General features: G+C 41.8%; 2 protein-coding genes across 2 annotated transcripts; one reads left to right on the forward strand and one right to left on the reverse strand.

Annotated features, from left to right (window-relative positions):
• Positions 1–343: 343 nt before the first annotated feature.
• On the reverse strand, positions 344–2,772 carry LOC114514181 (lysozyme C, milk isozyme-like). The gene is given in 6 exon segments (XM_028533470.2): positions 344–513; positions 854–929; positions 1,513–1,548; positions 1,551–1,618; positions 1,620–1,668; positions 2,627–2,772. Coding segments are annotated over 6 exon segments (435 nt in total). The 5' UTR covers positions 2,766–2,772; the 3' UTR covers positions 344–446.
• Positions 2,773–7,938: 5,166 nt separating this feature from the next.
• LALBA (lactalbumin alpha) lies at positions 7,939–13,444 on the forward strand. Its single transcript, XM_028532152.2, has 4 exons — positions 7,939–9,230; positions 11,944–12,102; positions 12,527–12,602; positions 13,106–13,444. Exons 1-4 carry the CDS (start codon positions 9,098–9,100, stop codon positions 13,164–13,166), a joined length of 429 nt encoding a protein of 142 aa, XP_028387953.1. The 5' UTR covers positions 7,939–9,097; the 3' UTR covers positions 13,167–13,444.
• The last annotated feature ends 3,300 nt before the right edge of the window (positions 13,445–16,744 follow it).

Raw genomic sequence — 16,744 nt, forward strand, 5'->3', positions numbered from 1 at the left:
TTCCCCATGTGTAAACAATCTCTCCCGCATTTTTCTTCTGTTTTATCTTGAATTTTCCTTTATGGTGATGGAGAATAATATTAGGCACCAGTACTAAATGAATTTCATAAGAGTTGGCATCTAGAATGCTATATTTAGCTGTCAGTTCTAGCTTAGACTGGGTAACCCATAAGAAGTTCTCAAGCAAAGATTCTCCTTAAAGTATCTTTCTAGGGAGATTCGGGAAACTTCAGTGGTAGGCTTAGAGACAACAGGACTTCTGGTTGTCTGTATCATGCGGCAAGTCTCTATCATGACCCCAGCCCTTAAACATGCTACTTGAGACAGCTGCATTTGAGTAATTTTATTGAGGCAGAGATGGGGGAACATTCAGAGCTTCTAAAGACCTTAAAGAATTGCCCTGCTTTCTGGGCCACCTTCTTCAGGAGCCATTTTCAAGGACGGTCTCACAGGTCACAGCTGGCCAGGTATTTGGACAGATCGTTGTTTTCGCAGTGATTTACCCAGGCCACCCTGAGGACAGAGAAATAAAACATAGATCAGAGGCATGGTCAGAAGTCTGTAAGGGGCTGGGTTGAGAGGGAATGCAGGGCCTGTGGGTTGGAGTCCATTTATGCTGTTGGGAGAATCCCAGGTAGGGATTCTCACCCAAGACACATGGTGGGTGCTGCAGTCATGCCTGGGGTGAAAATGTCACAATATTATTCTGCTTCATTTCACACCAGGAGAACAGTCTCCTTACAAAGTCCTGGCAAATCCTATAGCACAGATGCTGCTTACATGAGCATCCCAGATACAGTCTGGGTGCGTCTCCGGCAGAGTGGCTGGTCTCTGCCCTCCATGTTGCCCTTACCAAGCAGACATCCCATTATCTCGCACAACCCTCTTGGCACAGGCAATGTCATCACTGATGTCATCATCCAGAAATTCTGAAAGGAAAAGTGGATGAGTGGGGAGGGAAAAATCCCTTTTGCTGTTTTTAACAATCATTTTTGAGAGGAATTCCCAGAGGAAACAGCCTTGAGATTCAGAAACTCTTTATCTCTGGAGTGCTTCAGTGGGTTTGCCTTTCATTTGCTGGGTTATTGTGCTTTTGCCAAGAATCTGTCTTTGAGCCTTCTTCCCTCCAGAAGGCACCCAGCACTTGAAGGGCTAGGGAGAGCCTTTGTTTCAAGTGACTGCTTAGTGTGTCTTGAGTAGCATGTGTGGGTTTGTGGAATGGTGATGCAGTAGTGTCTGTGTGAGGAACAGGATAACACGTCTGGATAGATGGGGACCCATGACAGTGAGGCTTAGTCAAGGGTCAGTGTATCTCTCTCCCTTCATTTTGGCGGGAGGATCTCTGGTGGAATCTTGTTTTAGTGTGACAACTGCTTAGGGCCCTTTTCTTCTGTAGAGTTAGCCCTCGCAGCACAGGCCAACGGGCAGGTGTTAGGGAGCAGTGTGTTCAGCATGGCACCTGTTTTACCTGCCCCCACACCACCTGGGCCCCAGAGGGCATAGAGTCCTTACTGCTGCACATTTTGTTGCAGGTATTGCTGAGGGAATCTTGTCTTTGCACCACCACTTGTTGTTCAGCTGGAAGAGCCCATAGTCACTACTGCATTGGCATTTTTTCATTAAAGGCCCTGGTGTTGAAGTTGCTCTCATGCTCAGCCATGCAGACCCCTGTGTCCAAGACAGCAAAAAGTGTGGGTAAAAAAGAGAGCGTGCTCCATAATGAGATTCATTTGTGCTGTATTAGAACTACCAGAAGTGAAAGCCCGTTAAGACTGAAATGCAAAGACCTCAAGATCCTCAATGTTAGAGGTCATTTATAATCCAGGTGTAGTTCCCAGGCTTAAGCAACAATAGCCTATGTTAAATGTGTGCATTTGGAATGCCCAGTCATCAGTCAGTCACAGTCTAACCTTTCCAGTCTCACCTTCCAGCCAAATATCTAGTTCTTGCCATGGTTTATGCAAGGGAAGAGGTGGAGTGGTGGGAGAATCCCAGGAAGGAATTTCAGAAAAACTATCCTTGGGGGGTAATACAAAAGAGAAGGTTTGGCATGGAGAACAATTAAGATATTCAAGAGAAGCTAAAATAGTTTCAGTTGTGCCTACCAATGAGATGGATGACTCTCAGTTCTTGCACCCTTGTCACTGCCTCGCCTTCTGTTCTCACGACGCCCACCTAACTCCCTGTGACACTAGTAGAACAACCTTAGACAAACTTAGCAGATGTGGGTTATTCTTTGGCAGACAAAAGAGCAGGGGGAGGGTAGGAGGCAGCACCTGTTGTGCTCCAGAGGCCTGGACTAAAAAGAACACAGAAGAAAGCAAAGCTATGGCAGTAAAACTAGAAGTGCGTCCGTTAGTCCCTGGGTAAGTCCAAGGAAGTATTCCAGGCCATTGGTGGGAAGGTGATTTGGGGAAGAAGCAGAAGAAAATCTATTATAAGTAAGATAATAGGTGGAAAGAGAGAGAAGGAAAATGAGATAGGAATTATAAGGCAGAGGGGAAGGAGAAAAGAAGAACAGGCAGGGGGGTGGGAGAAAGCTGAGTTGGGGAGAGCTTGCTGGGTTGTAGAAGAGAGCCTTTTTGGGCAGGGACAGAGAAAGGACAGAAGAGTAGTTCATACTCACAGTTTGCCAGGCTGTAGCCATGGAAGCCATCCATTCCATGAGCCTTCAGCCTGCGGGCCAGCTCACACTTGGAGAAGATTTTGGCATTGTAAGCTGCAAAGAAGCAGCTGAGGAGGGAGATGATCAGCACTGACCTCATTTTTTGCAGCTAGTGGAACCCGCAGACTGGTATGTCCAGGATGCTGTTGTCTCTTATACTCTTTGAGCACAAAGTGTCTGCGTGGGCAGTCGTGCTGGCATCTGTGCCAGGAAGAAGGACTTGGCTGCCCAAGGCTAATTCCCCAAACTGCCAGTGCGAATTTCAGGGAAGGGGATGTAACCAAGAATGGTACCAGGAATAATGTCTGGTGCGGGGAGCAATCCTAGATTTGGACAAATGCATGGAAAGGGGGGGATGGCAAGAGAAGGGAGTTGGTAGGAGAAAGAAGTGTGATTTTCAAGGCTTGTTCTTTGTTGGAATGTCCCCAGAGGGGGTTGTCCTTATATGCTCTGCTGAACTTAGGCTCATTATCTGTGTTTGGCTAAAGGTATTTTCCCACTTGATCTGGTGGGAGACCCATGATGACCATCACTGAGTTTGGAGGGATTAAGGCTCTTGGCATCTGCAATCAGTAAACCACTGGTTGAACAGAAGACCACTACAGATTAAGTTCATAATATCTCTACACCTGAAAGAAGTCATTAGATCACCCAATTATACTATACACCCAACTATACTTGAATTCTCTTTAACATCTGTATTCACTGATATATGTGTGTATATTATTATAAATAAATAAATGTATATTTGTGTGTGTAATCACTTATTATCAGTAATTTGTTCATAAGATTATGGAGGCTGAGAAGTCCAGATCCAGAAAAGCCAACATTAAAGTTCTAGTACAAGTCTGAGTCTGAGAACAAGGAGAGCTGATGGTGTAATTTCCAGCCTGAGATGGAGTCTGAAAACAAGGAAAGATCAATATCTCAGCCTTTTATTCTATTTAGGCCTTCAACAGATTGGCTGGCTGAGCCTAGAGATCACTCTTTTAGTCACTGCCCAGAGTACTTCCAACGTCCTTCTCCATGTCCCTAAAGATTACCACCATGTTCCCACCACAACTATTGATTTCTAGCCACCGTTGCTTGTTTGATAAGAGTTTCTTCTTCATCTCTTGCTCATTTCCAGTCTAGGTTACCAATATTCTTAAATATAGGGTCTGGAGCTAAATGAAAAATACATCAAAATCTCTATGATTCCTGATAATTTGGAGCTTTTGGGGAGAAAGTGAAATAAATTCATCCAATGCAAAAGAAATTTTAGGAAGATCTGAAATGACTCTGGGAGGGTGCAAATAAATGGCCAAAAAGAGAAATCACATAATTTGTGTTTATAAGTAGATGGCTTTTAGTTGCTTGAACCATCCTTTTATCCCAGGGATAATTTCCACTTGATCATGGTGTATGATCTTTTAATGTACTATTTGTTTTACTAGTACTTTGTTGAGCATTTTTACATCTATATTAAGTGTATTGGCCTGTAGTTTTCTTCTCTTGTAGTATTCTTATTTGGCTCTACTCTCAGGTAATACTGGCCTTATAAAAAGAGATTGGGAGGGTTCCTTCCTCTTCAGTTTAGGAAGAATTTGCAAAGAATTGGCATTCACTCTTTGAATGACTGGTAGAATTTCCCTTGAATACACCTGGTCCTGGGCTTTTCTTTCTTGGGAGGTTTTTGATTAATGATGCAATCTTTTTGCTTGTTATTGGTGTGTTCAGATTTTCTTTTTTCACCACTCATATTTGGTAGTTATGTGTTTCTAGGAATTTATCTGTTTCTTCTAGGTTGTCCAATTTGTTCTGTATAATTATTCATAGTAGTCTCTCATGACCCTTTATTTTTGTGGCATCAGTTTAATGTCTCATTTATAATTTATTTATTTTAGTTTTCTCCCTCTTTTCTAGCTAAAGGTTTGTCAATTTTATCTTTAACCCCCAGCTCTTAGTTTAATTGTTCTCTTCTATTGTCTTTTAAAATATATTTTATTGATTGCGCTATACAGTTATCCCATTCCCTTCCCCTTGATTCCCTCTGCCCTCCACACACCCTCCCACCTGCATTCCTCCACCCCTAAGTTCATGTCCATAGGTCGTATGTATAAGTTCTTTGGCTTCTACATTTCCTATACTATTCTTGACCTCCTCCTGTCTATTTTGTACCTACCGATTGTGCTTCTTGTTCCCTGTACCTTTCCCCTGATTCTCACCCCTTCCTCTCCCTGCTGATAACTCTCCATGTGATCTATATTTCTGTGATTCTGTTCCTGTTCCAGTTGTTTGCCTAGTTTGTTTTGTTATATATATTTAGGTTCAGTTGTTGATATTTGTGAGTTTGTTATCATTTTACTGTTCATATTTTTATCTTCTTTTTCTTAGATAAGTCCGTTTAACATTTCATATAAGGGGTTGGTGATGATGAACTCCTTTAATTTTATCTTATTTGGGAAGTACTTTATCTGCCTTTCCATTCTAAATGATAGCTTTGCTGGATAGAGTAATCTTGGATGTGGGTTCTTGCCTTTTATGACTTCAAATACAGTACTTCTTTCCAGTCCCTTCTTGCCTGCAAGATTTCTTTTGAGAAATCAGCTGATAGTCTGATGGGAACTCCTTTGTAGGTAACTATCTCCTTTTCTCTTGCTGCTTTTAAAATTCTCTCCTCTTTAATCTCGAGTAATGTAATTATGATGTGCCTTGGTGTGTGCTTCCTTGGGTCCAATTTTTTTGGGACTCTCTGAGCTTCCTGGAAGTCTATTTCCTTTGCCAGATTGGGGAAATTCTCTTTCATTATTCTTTTAAATAAGTTTTCAATTTCTTGCTCTTGCTCTTCTCCTTTTGGCACCCCTATGATTTGGATGTTGGAATGTTTAAAGTTGTCCTGGAGGTTCCTAAGCCTCTCCTCATTTTTTTGAATTCTAGTTTCTTCATTTTGTTCCAGTTGAATGTTTATTTCTTCCTTCTGGTCCAAATCACTGATTTGAGTCCTGGTTTCCTTCCCTTCACTGTTGGTTTTCTGTACATTTCCTTTATTTTACTTTTCATAGCTTTTGCCTTTTCCTCTATTTTATGACCATACTCAACCATTTCTGTGAGCATCCTTATTACCAGTGTTTTGAACTGTGAATCTGAAAGGTTGGCTATCTCTTCACTGCTTAGTTATACTTTTGGAGTTTTGATCTGCTCTTTCATTTGGGTCACATTTTTTCATCTCTACGTGCCTGCTATTTAGTAAGGGGCTAAATATAGTGGTGCTATATGTGGGGGAGGGGTTGAAGAGAGAACAGTGCTGCTTGCCAGCTCTCAGCTGGCTTTCAGTCACTTCCCCTTCTACCCACAAGCAAATTGGATCCTTCTAGTGCTGATTCCTGGGTGGGTGGGTTTCTGTGTGTATGTTCTAGGACCCTGTGGGTCTCTCCAACGAGCTCTCCCTGTGAGGTTGGGAGCTTCTCCTGCTGCCACAATCCCTATAAGTTTTTATAGCAGAGGTTTCAAGGCTTTAGTTTACCATGCTGGAACCCTGGGTTGAGTGGTCTGTCTCGCTCCCCAGTTGTTCCTCTCAGTTTATCTGAACACAAATGTGAGACTGCCTGGTCTGCCAGCAGCCGCCTTTCCCACTTGGTCCTCCAGTCACCATCTTGCCATATGTCCTCTCCAGCCCACCTGCCCATTTCTGCTCCTCCTACTGGCCAAAACGAATGTTTCTTCTTTAACTCCTCGGTTGTCAGACTTCCATACAGTTTGGTTTTCTTGCAGTTCTGTTATTTTTTGCTTTTAAATTTGTTGTTGTCCTTCTTTTGGTGTGTAAGGAGGCAAAGTATATCTACTTACCTCAATCTTGGCCAGAAGTCCTGTTATGTGTGGTTTTAAGTTTCAAATAAATGGCCTAGTAGTATGCATATCATTCTGCACCTTGAAACATTTTTCATTCAAGGTGTTTACTGTTTTTGTTTTTGTTTTTCCTGCAAAAATGCTCTGTTGATTCTATTGGGTCCCAAGCATGGGAGAGGACTCCGGAGTGGTTAAAAGGATGCCTAATGGTTTCAGGGAGAGGCTCAGGCAGAAGCCAGACACCACAGGGATGCAGATGGGCCCCTCAAACTTCTTTGGGCTCCAAAGTCTCATAGTTGTGCTTGAGGGTGAGCCTTTCAAAGAGACACTCTCCTAATCCAGCCTGGGGGCTTGCCAGCCTGCAGAAGTTAGCAAGATGGTTACTCATCTTCTTGATGAGTTTTACCTCTTCATCCAGGAAGTGGTTCTCCAGGAAGGCACTGAGATAATTTTAAATAATTTGCTTCCTTGAATGCAAAAATCCTGCCTGGGGAAATATCCACCTTCATAGAACTGCTTCCTGTATCCTCATATCAACTTGCTGCTATAAGCATCAAGATTGACTGGAGAGGCCCTGGCTGCTGTGGCTCAGCTGGTTGGAGCTCCATCCTATAACCAAAGGGTTGTGGGTTTTATTTCCAGTCTGAGCACATACCTAGGCTGTGGGTTTTATCCCTGATTGGGGTCTGTATGATCCACAGTCTGGGCACCTATAAGTGGCAACCAATCAGTTCTCTCGCACTGATGTTTCTTGCTCTTCCTCTCTCTCCAAAAAAAAAAAAAAAAAAAAAAAAATAAGGAGGAGGAGAGGTAAAAGAAGAAAGATAGGGAGAAGTAGAATGGTAAAGATTTAAGAAATAAAAATAGATATTTTATAAATTGAGAATGAAAAATCTATTAAGATTTGCATATAAATTTTATTGCCTTTTAATTTCATGCATATCAATTTATTTTCACTAATATTAAAATGTAAAGTTCATTTTAGTTAGTATATTTTAAAATAATTTGTGTTTTTAAGGGAGAAAGGAAGAGAAACATCAATGTGTGAGAGATAAATTGATGGGTTGCTCTCCATGCTCCCCAACTGGGGACTGAACCTGCAACCCAGGCACATGCCCTGATGAGGAATTGAACCTGTGACCTTTCACTTTGTGGAGCAATGCCCAAGCAACTGAACCACAGCTGTCAGGGCAAAATAACTTGTGTGTTTTGATTTACATTTGTTTATTTGCATTTTTATTGATACTATTCTCAATTTAAAAGTAAATCTATTATTAGTATGAGCATAAAAGCAGTTTTAGAAGTAGTAATGCAATGCAACAATTTAAAATAATTCTATACAAATTGGCAGCAGTCCTTTGGTGTGGTTATAGAATCTGAATCAATTGTACTAAGTTACTTTGCAAAGATGTTTGTATAAGCAACCAAAATGGAAAGTGCCAATAGAGAGCGCCCCCTCTCCAAATTTTATTTCCTTTAAATCACTCTATAACTTAATTAAGAATTTGTCTAACATTTGGGTTTCAAGTTCAAGATCTAGCTTTATTCATCTAGTGATAATTTACCTGAATTATGGGAGGAAGTAGAACAGGGGGAGGATTAACTATTAGAAGTAATGATCAATATTTGTGGCCTTTAGGGTGTTCTTCCAACTGGTTGCCCTTGACTGTATGTATAAACAGTATGTACAAACTATAGTTTTGGCTGGTTCCTGCCAAATGTATTTTGAAACAGATACTTCTGATTTCTTAATCTCTAGCAGTCCTCCAAAAAAGATAGTGGTTTGAGAAACCTGATTTTTACCATAGCATCTGAGACAATGAACATAGCTTCCTAGAATATTTCTGAAAAATCCAGTGTGTTGTAAATGTCTCTTCACTACCTAGATTCACATCTCAGCCTGCAAGCAGAGCACCCTAACTAAGCCTCTTTGGGATATTGGCAGGAGCTTTTTTCCATTAGCTGTGTGCACATCTTTCCACATAGTCCCTCTTCCCATGCTGTGATCATTGCTGTTCTTGTTTGGTCTTTTTCCAAGAACCTGCATCTTTCTCTGAATGTTTGTAACTGTTCCCATTAGACATCTATCTTCTTTTTCTGATGATCCCAGTTACACTATTTTACAAACATTTCTAGGAAACGAATGGTTCTTATTGTCTGAGGCACATTTATTTTCTTTTCTCCATTTAGCTGTGATTTCTGACCTGAATACAGCTTTTTATTGCTTACAGGGAAGGGAAGAGATACAACCAAGTTATAGGCAAGCAGTCTGCTGCCATAACATCCTCCTTCCTAGAACCTGTCTTATAAGAAACAAAGGTATAAATAAAGCCAAATAGGAAACAGGACCATGCTTGGAACTCTCTGTGGATGGAGAACAAATAATACCTGTATGGACTAGAGATTAGGAAAGGGGAAGGAAAAGTGGGGCGAAATTACGGAAGGAAGTTGGCAGGCTCTGTGTTTCTTTGTGGCACGGCCAGTTTCTCTTCATCCTTTTCCCAGAACTAGGGCTTGGTGCCAGGGCTCCTGAGGCGTTCTTCACAAATAAAAGGAGGTGAAGCTGTGTGGTGCCCCCATTTCAGATTCTTGGGTAAAACCAACATGATGTCCTTGGTCTCTCTGTTCCTGGTGAGCACTCTATTCCCTGCCCTCCAGGCCAAGCAATTTACAAAATGTGAGCTGTCCCAGGTGCTGAAAGACATGGATGGCTATGGAGGCATCACTTTACCTGAATGTGAGTTTTCTGCTGCCTTGCTTCATCCCACTCTTCATCTGATTCTCTCCTCCACCCTCCTTTTCCTCCCACTTTTGTCTCCACTTTCATTGGATTATCCAATAATCTTCTTACCTTTTCTGTTTATCTGTTTACTCTTTTTCAATATATTATTTATGCTATTGCAGTTGTCCCAATTATTTTCCCTTTGCCCCCCTCTACCTGGTACCCCCATTCCCTCCAGCAATCCCCCTATAATTCATGTCCATAGGTCATACATATAAGTTCTTTGGCTACTCCATTATCTATACTGTTCTTATCATCCCCCTGTTTATTTTGTACCTACCAATTTGTGCTTCTTAATCCCTGCAAATATACCCCCATTTTTCCTGTTACCTCTCCCAACTGATAATTCTCCTAATGATCTGCCTATCTATGATTCTGTTCCTGTTCTGCTTGTTTGCTTAGTTTGTTATTTAGATTCAATTATTGAGAGTTGTGAATTTATTGCCATTTTAATGTTCTTTGTTTTGATCTTCTCCTTTTCTTATATAATTCCCTTTAGCATTTCCTATAATAATGGCTTGGTGATGATGAACTCCTTTAGTTTTACCTTGTCTGGGAAGCACTTTATTTTCCCTTCAATTCTCAATGCTAGCTTTGTTGGATAGAATAATCTAGATCACAGGTCCTTGCTTTCATTGCTTTGAGCACTTTTTGCCAGTCTGTTCTAGCCTGCAGAGTTTCTTTTGAGAAATCAGCTGACAGTCTCATGGGAACCCCTCTGTAGGTAACTCTCTGCTTTTCTCTTGATACTTTTAAGATTTTCTCTTTGTCTTTAACCTTTGGCATTTTAATTATGATGTGTCTTGGTGTGTTCCTCTTTGGGTCCATCTTGTTTGGGCCCCTCTGTGCTTCCTGAACTTGTACATCTATTTCTTTCATCAAATTAGGGAAATTTTCTTTCATTGTATTTTTACAAGATTTTATTTATTTATTTTTTTTAGAGAGGGAAGGGAGGGAGAAAGAGAGAAAGAGAGAAACATCAATGTGTGGTTGCTGGGGGCCATGGCCTGCAACCCAGGCATGTGCCCTGACTGTTTTTCAAATAAGTTTTCAATTTCTTGCTCCTCCTCTTCTCCTTCTGACACCCCTATGAGTTGGATGTAGGTACATTTAAATTTGCCCCAGATATTCCTAACTCTATCCTCATTTAAAAAAATTTTTTTTCTTCCTGCTGTTCTGATTGAATGATTTTTCTTTCCTTGTGTTCCAAATTGTTGACTTGATTCTCTGGTTTATCCTCTCCACTGTTGGTTCCCTGTAGATTTTTCTTTTTTTTTTTTAATTTTAATTTTTTTTAAAAAATATTTAAAAAAGATTTTTTTATTTATTTTTAGAGAGGGAGGGAGAGGAGAAAGAGAGAGAGAGAGAGAAGAGAGAGAGAGAGGGAAGAAGAGAAAGAGAGAGAGAGAGAGAAACTCAATGTGTGGTTGCTGGGGGCCATGGCCTGCAACCCAGGCATGTGCCCTGACTGGGAATCGAACCTGCGATGCTTTGGTTCGCAGCCTGAGCTCAATCCGCTGAGCTACACCAGCCCAGGCAGATTTTTCTTTATTTCACTTAATGTAACCTTTATTCTATCTGGGATTTCTTTATGTCAATGAAGTACCCAATGAGTTCCTGGAGCATCCTGATGACCAGTGTTTTGAACTGTGTATCTGATAGGTTCTTATCTCCATTTAATTTTTTTTTTGGGTTTTGTTCTGTTCTTTCATTTGGGCCATATTTCTTTGTCTCCTCATTTTGGCAACTTCCTGTGTTTGTTTCTTTGTATTAGGTAGAGCTGCTTTGACTCCCTGTCTTAGTGTATCTGTTAAGTTTTATGGTAAAGCCTTGGGTAATCACCAGGGCAGGGCAACCTGTGTCACCACTCTGTTGCTGTGTCGGGAGGAGGGCTCACAGAGGGGATAATGTTGCTGTCTGGCCTCTGGAGTTTTGCCTAGGAGGAAGCTGTCTTCCCACTCACACTTCACTTTCTCCCTGTATGCCACTGGTACCCCTGCAGCTGTGCTCTGGTGCTGAATACCAGAGGGAGTGGGTCTGCATGAGTCCTAAGTTCATTGTGAGTCCTTTAAGAAGAATCTTTCTTCTGCCACCCCAATCTCCACTGTTTTTTACAGCCAGAAGTTATGCGGACTTATCTGTATGCCACCTGGATCCTGGGCTGAGTGGTCTGGACTGGGGCTGGGATCCCTCACTTCTGAGGTATCCCTCCCATTTTTTATCTACCACATGTGGATGTGGGACTGCCCATTCCATCTCCATGCCTTTCCATGTCTCCATCCCTCCTACCCATCTGGATGAATGTGGCTTCTTTAAATCCTTGATTGTCAGACTTCCACATAGCTGGATTTTCTGACAATTCTGGGTGAAATTTGTTTTGTAGCCTGGTTGTATTTTTTCCTGTAGCTGTGTGTGAGGCAAGGTGTGTTTACCTATGCATCCATCTTGATGGGAAATCTGTTTACTCTTCTAATACATTTATTCTCCTATCTTTTCTTTTTCCCCCAATGTCATATCTTTTTGGAATCTCTTTTGAAATCTCATCAAAATACTCTGTGCTTTGCCATATTTGGGAATTTGCTGGAGAGCCTTTTTCTCTCTAGGAACACAGGTGCTCATTTATGCTGCACCAGGCCATCTCTGTGACACCTTTCTTCTCTTTCCTCAGGGATCTGCACCATATTTCATATGACTGCTTATGACACACAAACCATAATCCATAACAATGGCAGAACAGAATATGGACTCTTCCAGATCAATAATAAACTTTGGTGCAGGGACAAACATATACATCAGTCAAGGAACATCTGTAACATCTCTTGTGAGAGTGAGTAGCCTTTTGTACCATATTTCTCTGTTTTTCTGGAACCCACCCCTGGGATAATCTCTGGATTCATTGCCTTGGACTTCACATCAACTGTGGGACTTGAATTGAGAGCACTGAGTACGATGCTACTAGAGTTAATTATAAGCACCAAATCCCCAAACAGTCCCCTGAAGTTCACGGGTAGATAATCTGAGCTGTCTGAGAGTCTTGAAGTCCAATACCCTCCATTTTCAGAGTAAGTCAATTGATGAAGTTGATATTTACTCCATAGATGCCCTTCACCTAGGGGGAGGCATTACTGTGTTGGCTTTCTTATGGAGGAAGGCAACAGTTCAGAGAAGGACCAGACCTACTAGATCCTGGGAAGAGGAAAACTCATTACCTTTCTGGGTAATACTTAGCTCTCTCTTTTGTTCCCTGCCAGAGTTTTTGGATGATGACCTTACTGATGACATGATGTGTGCCAAGAAGATCCTGAATAGTGAAGGAATTGACTACTGGTGAATTCTTATCCCATTTTCTATGTTTCCTTTCCCTTCCTTCTTCTCATCCCTTTAGCTCCAGCATCCTTCCTCTCCTCTCTATCTCCTGGTCATTTAATCTAGAGTATAGTCTCCAAATCAACACTCATCAAGCAGACTCAGTTTTCCAAGTTTTAAGCCTCCCTCACTTCACTCCTGTTTGGCAATTGTTCTCATAAGGCTGAGACTCAGCCTCTTTTCACCTAGACTTGGACATCTAATTGTACTTGTATAGTCCTAGACCCTAAAGTGAACCCTTAGTACCACTCTATGCCTTTTCTAGCCCTACAATTGTTTTTTTTCTTTTTTTTTTTTGAGTTTTAAAAATGAACCCTACTCCACTAGTGGCTCATCAGTTTAGGAATGTCTTTCTGTAATTTTCATCCATATTGTTCCAACTCAGCCCCTTGGGGATAAAGCTAAATGAGAGTTTGAGCTAAGGTCCAGTCAACCAACTTGCCCTGTCTCCTTTCCATTATCAGGTTGGCTCATAAACCACTCTGCTCTGAGAAGCTGGAACAATGGCTCTGTGAGAAGCCGTGAGTGCCTGCTGGATGTCCTTGTTGCTTTGGCCCTTTATATGCTCCTGGAACTTCTCTTCCCCAAAGACACCTCAGTCTGCATCTTTCTACTCTCTTGAAGCTATTTTGCCTTTGAGGCCTGGGCCCTGTAGTAACAACATTGGACACTTGAGGACTATTCTCCAGGGATGCCTGACTGGTGCACTGAACTTTTGTCCCATGCTCAGTGCCCCTGATGGCACTTTCACTACAACAATGGATTCCACCTCTGTCCTAAATAAAGGGCCTGATTTTGAGTAACTGGCTGTATTTTCTTCCTGGAGGGAGAGGGAGGAAATAGGGTGAGTGGGTAAACACTGAAGCCATAGGTCATAGCCACCTTCCATTTCTACTGAAGAGGAAATAGGTTGAACTTATAACAGAAAGATGGATTTATTTTCTGTAGCAATTTATTCAACAAACTTTTATGGATCACCCAGCATATTCAAGGAACTATAGAGGGGATCCAAAATTGGCTAAAAGGCCTAATAAGAGAGGGGAGATAAACATCAGTAAGTAATTACATACAAGGAATTAGTATAATAAACATGGGAGAGGTTAGAAATATACCCTGAGCATCCACAAAAGGAAAGGCAATTTATATTTGGGTATGTATGGGACAAGGGATCAAAGAAGGATTCATGAAAGGAGTGGCATTTGAGTTGGCTTTGAGTGGTGGGTGGGATTTTGACAGGTGTAGATGTGGGATGGGAAAAGACAGCAAGGATAGGGCCTCCAAGAATCTCAAATGGCTGACTTGAGGGTTTGAGGTTTCTTTACCTGTGAGATAAGGAAATATTCTTCACAAAGAGCTGTAAGAGGAACTCTCTCTGGAGACTGGAGATAAGAAAGAAGACCCTTATAGTCAGTCAGCTTAGTAATCAAAGAATCTGGGCAGCTGGGTCCTTTTTGTTTGGACCCTGCTCTGTTACTCCTCCTTGCTGCTTCACTTGTTTTTAAGGAGGATTTTCACAGAACCTTATTCCAATGATTATGAGGGATGTGAAAGAAGGAAAATCTAGAGATTTGAGTCTGTTACCAAACAGCAATCAGGGTCCTGTTGCCTGCCACCACCCACTAGGCAAAATTCCAGAGGCAAAGTTTTGGTTATAAAGGAAAGAAATCTTTATTCAAAAGCTTCACAATTTTGGAACAACAGCTTTCCACATGCATTAGTCACTTATACCTATCAATTATGGCTAAACTCTAACACCTGAGGTCTCCTCTCATTTCCCCGTTAGTTTTAATTATCTTATTTCTATAAAGTTAGTTTACAAACTAAAACAAGATACAAAAGCTACACAATTTTGGAATAATGGCAGGCTTCTACCTCAGAGGTTGTCCCCTATAGAACACTCAAAGAATAACCCTGCCACCGTCTGTCAGACCAGCCCAACCCTAGGCTGTGCACAGATCTTATTCCCACACAAAATTCATCCAAAATGCCATCTGTTGGGAAATGCAGGCAGCTGCCCCATGATCATACAGGCCTCCTTGAGAAAGATAGCCTGAGAGCGAGCCCCAGAGCCAGCCCATCCAGGAGACCAAGAGCCCTTCTTTTATTTCAAATCTTCTAGCCCACAATTCTATGCACTCTGGAGGCACTCAGCTTCTCAAACAATCCTGTTCTAGGCAGTTTACCATTGCCTCCACCTATGGCCCCTCCCTACTTCTCCCCAGTGATCTGATCAGATCTCTCTGTGTCAAGTCTTAACATCGGTTTATGCTACTCATTGATGGGTCAAATCTGGGCAGGTGATCTCCATTCTCTGTACCTCAATTTCCTCTTCTTCAAATGAGTGTTTTAATCTAGATGGTTTTTCAGAGATCTCTTCCTGCTTTGATAATCCAGTATTCAAAAACTCCAATTTAATTTACCACATTTCTGAATTAGCTGAGTTATCTTCTAATTTATGTCTTCGTCCTGCTTTCCTAAAATACCTAATATAGCTAATTATACTGCTCCCACCTGATACACCTACTGGGGCTTTAGGCAATCTAACCTTACGCCTCTGGTTTCAGAGACTAGCAGCTCCCAAATGAGGCCCCTGGCCTGTTTAGGGACCTGTAGGGTGGGTCAAAGTGTAGAGGGACCATCTCTCAGGAAATAACTTGTATTCATCATATGATTTTAGTGTGAATTAAAACATAATGTGATGAATCTCCCAGGGGTATTGCATGCTATTCTCCTCTTAATTATGGGACAAAAAGCTGTCCCCCAAGTCTCCAGTGTTTTAGGAGTAACCCCTGTGTATGGGTATATGGTCAGGATTGGATGTTCATTCCCCATATTGAGCTCACACATCTACTTTTTAACTTATTATCCTGCCTTGGTTATACTCCCAGGGAGCCATATTCTCTGGAAAATGTAAGGGATCAGCTCAATTAAGTGGCCACAGAAGAAATGCAACTAAAGTTGAGGCTGTTTGGGGCTCAGCCTGATAGCCTTGGCCTTCATCATACAGAGAGGATCAGGAAATTTCACCTGTTGGTATACATTTATGAGGCCATAATCTTCAGATGCCTTTGCTGAAAGAAACTGACAATAAATTTGTGCAGAGGATTGTAGCCTGAGGGTCAGAGGATCAAGGACAGAGATAAGCCAGGGAGCTGGCGAGGAGGGAGTTTTGACTGATGTGGTGGTCTTGGCCTTTGGGTAGAAACAGAAAGAAGCTGCTATTGTTTATTTTATTTTTATTTTTTATTGTCTTTTTTTCCATTACTATTACCTGGTTCCCCTGACAATCATCACACTGTTGTCCATGTCCATGAGTCCTTTTTCCTTTTTGCTCCATCCTTCTACCCCTTAACTGCCCCCCCACCCCACCCCCAGCTGTCATCCTGCTCACTATCTATGAGTCTAGCTGCTCTTGTTTTCTTCCTAAGTTTCTTGGGAGCTGAATGGGAGGTGTGATGGTGGCTAAGCACTTGTTCTGCTCTCTCCAGCTCCTTCTCATTCCTATAGGCCTGCAACATCTTGAACCAGGCAGGGAGCTGCAGAGGTCCAGGCTGAGGTGGGCTGTGGGGAGGCTCAGGGGAGGGACCATCACAGTGTGCACTGTCCACAGAGCTCTGTGTGAGGACTCTGGACAGTGTCCCAAAACATGGATTCTATTTCTCTCTTTCTATCCCAGCTTTTCTTCCCTGCCTCTTTCCTCTGACATCTATATTGTTGTAAATGCAGGAATTTAAGTGGATTAATTTAAAAATGTTCATTTTAATAAGTTTTTTCCCTCACTCCCCCTTCTCTCTCATTCATTCATTCTTTTCACTTATCTAACACTAATTAAAAACCTATTAAGTGACAGGACTACTCTAGACACTGGGGATACAAAAGTTAGTAGATAGGGGCTTTGCTCTCAAGAATTACATGTTAGGAAAGGATATTTCTAAATGTGTCCCATTTTCTAGGATTATCTAAGAGAAAGGACTCTTCAGACAGACTCAATTATGCTATTACAGTTGTCCCCTTTTCCCTCTCCTTTATTCCCCTCTGACCTGTACCCCCCTCCCCCCATATTTCCCCACTGTAGTTCATGTCCATGGGTCATATATGTAAGT

Source organism: Phyllostomus discolor, chromosome 2 (assembly GCF_004126475.2).
Source record: "Phyllostomus discolor isolate MPI-MPIP mPhyDis1 chromosome 2, mPhyDis1.pri.v3, whole genome shotgun sequence".
In the NCBI taxonomy this organism is placed as follows: Eukaryota; Metazoa; Chordata; class Mammalia; order Chiroptera; family Phyllostomidae; genus Phyllostomus; species Phyllostomus discolor.

Excerpts from the sequence above, each read along its gene's own strand:
- LALBA (XM_028532152.2), top strand. The coding sequence starts at position 9,098 with ATGATGTCCTTGGTCTCTCTGTTCCTGGTGAGCACTCTATTCCCTGCC. Across the intron at positions 9,231-11,943 it reads AGGCATCACTTTACCTGAAT|GGATCTGCACCATATTTCAT; the intron begins GTGAGTTTTCTG and ends CTCTTTCCTCAG. Across the intron at positions 12,603-13,105 it reads AGTGAAGGAATTGACTACTG|GTTGGCTCATAAACCACTCT; the intron begins GTGAATTCTTAT and ends TTCCATTATCAG.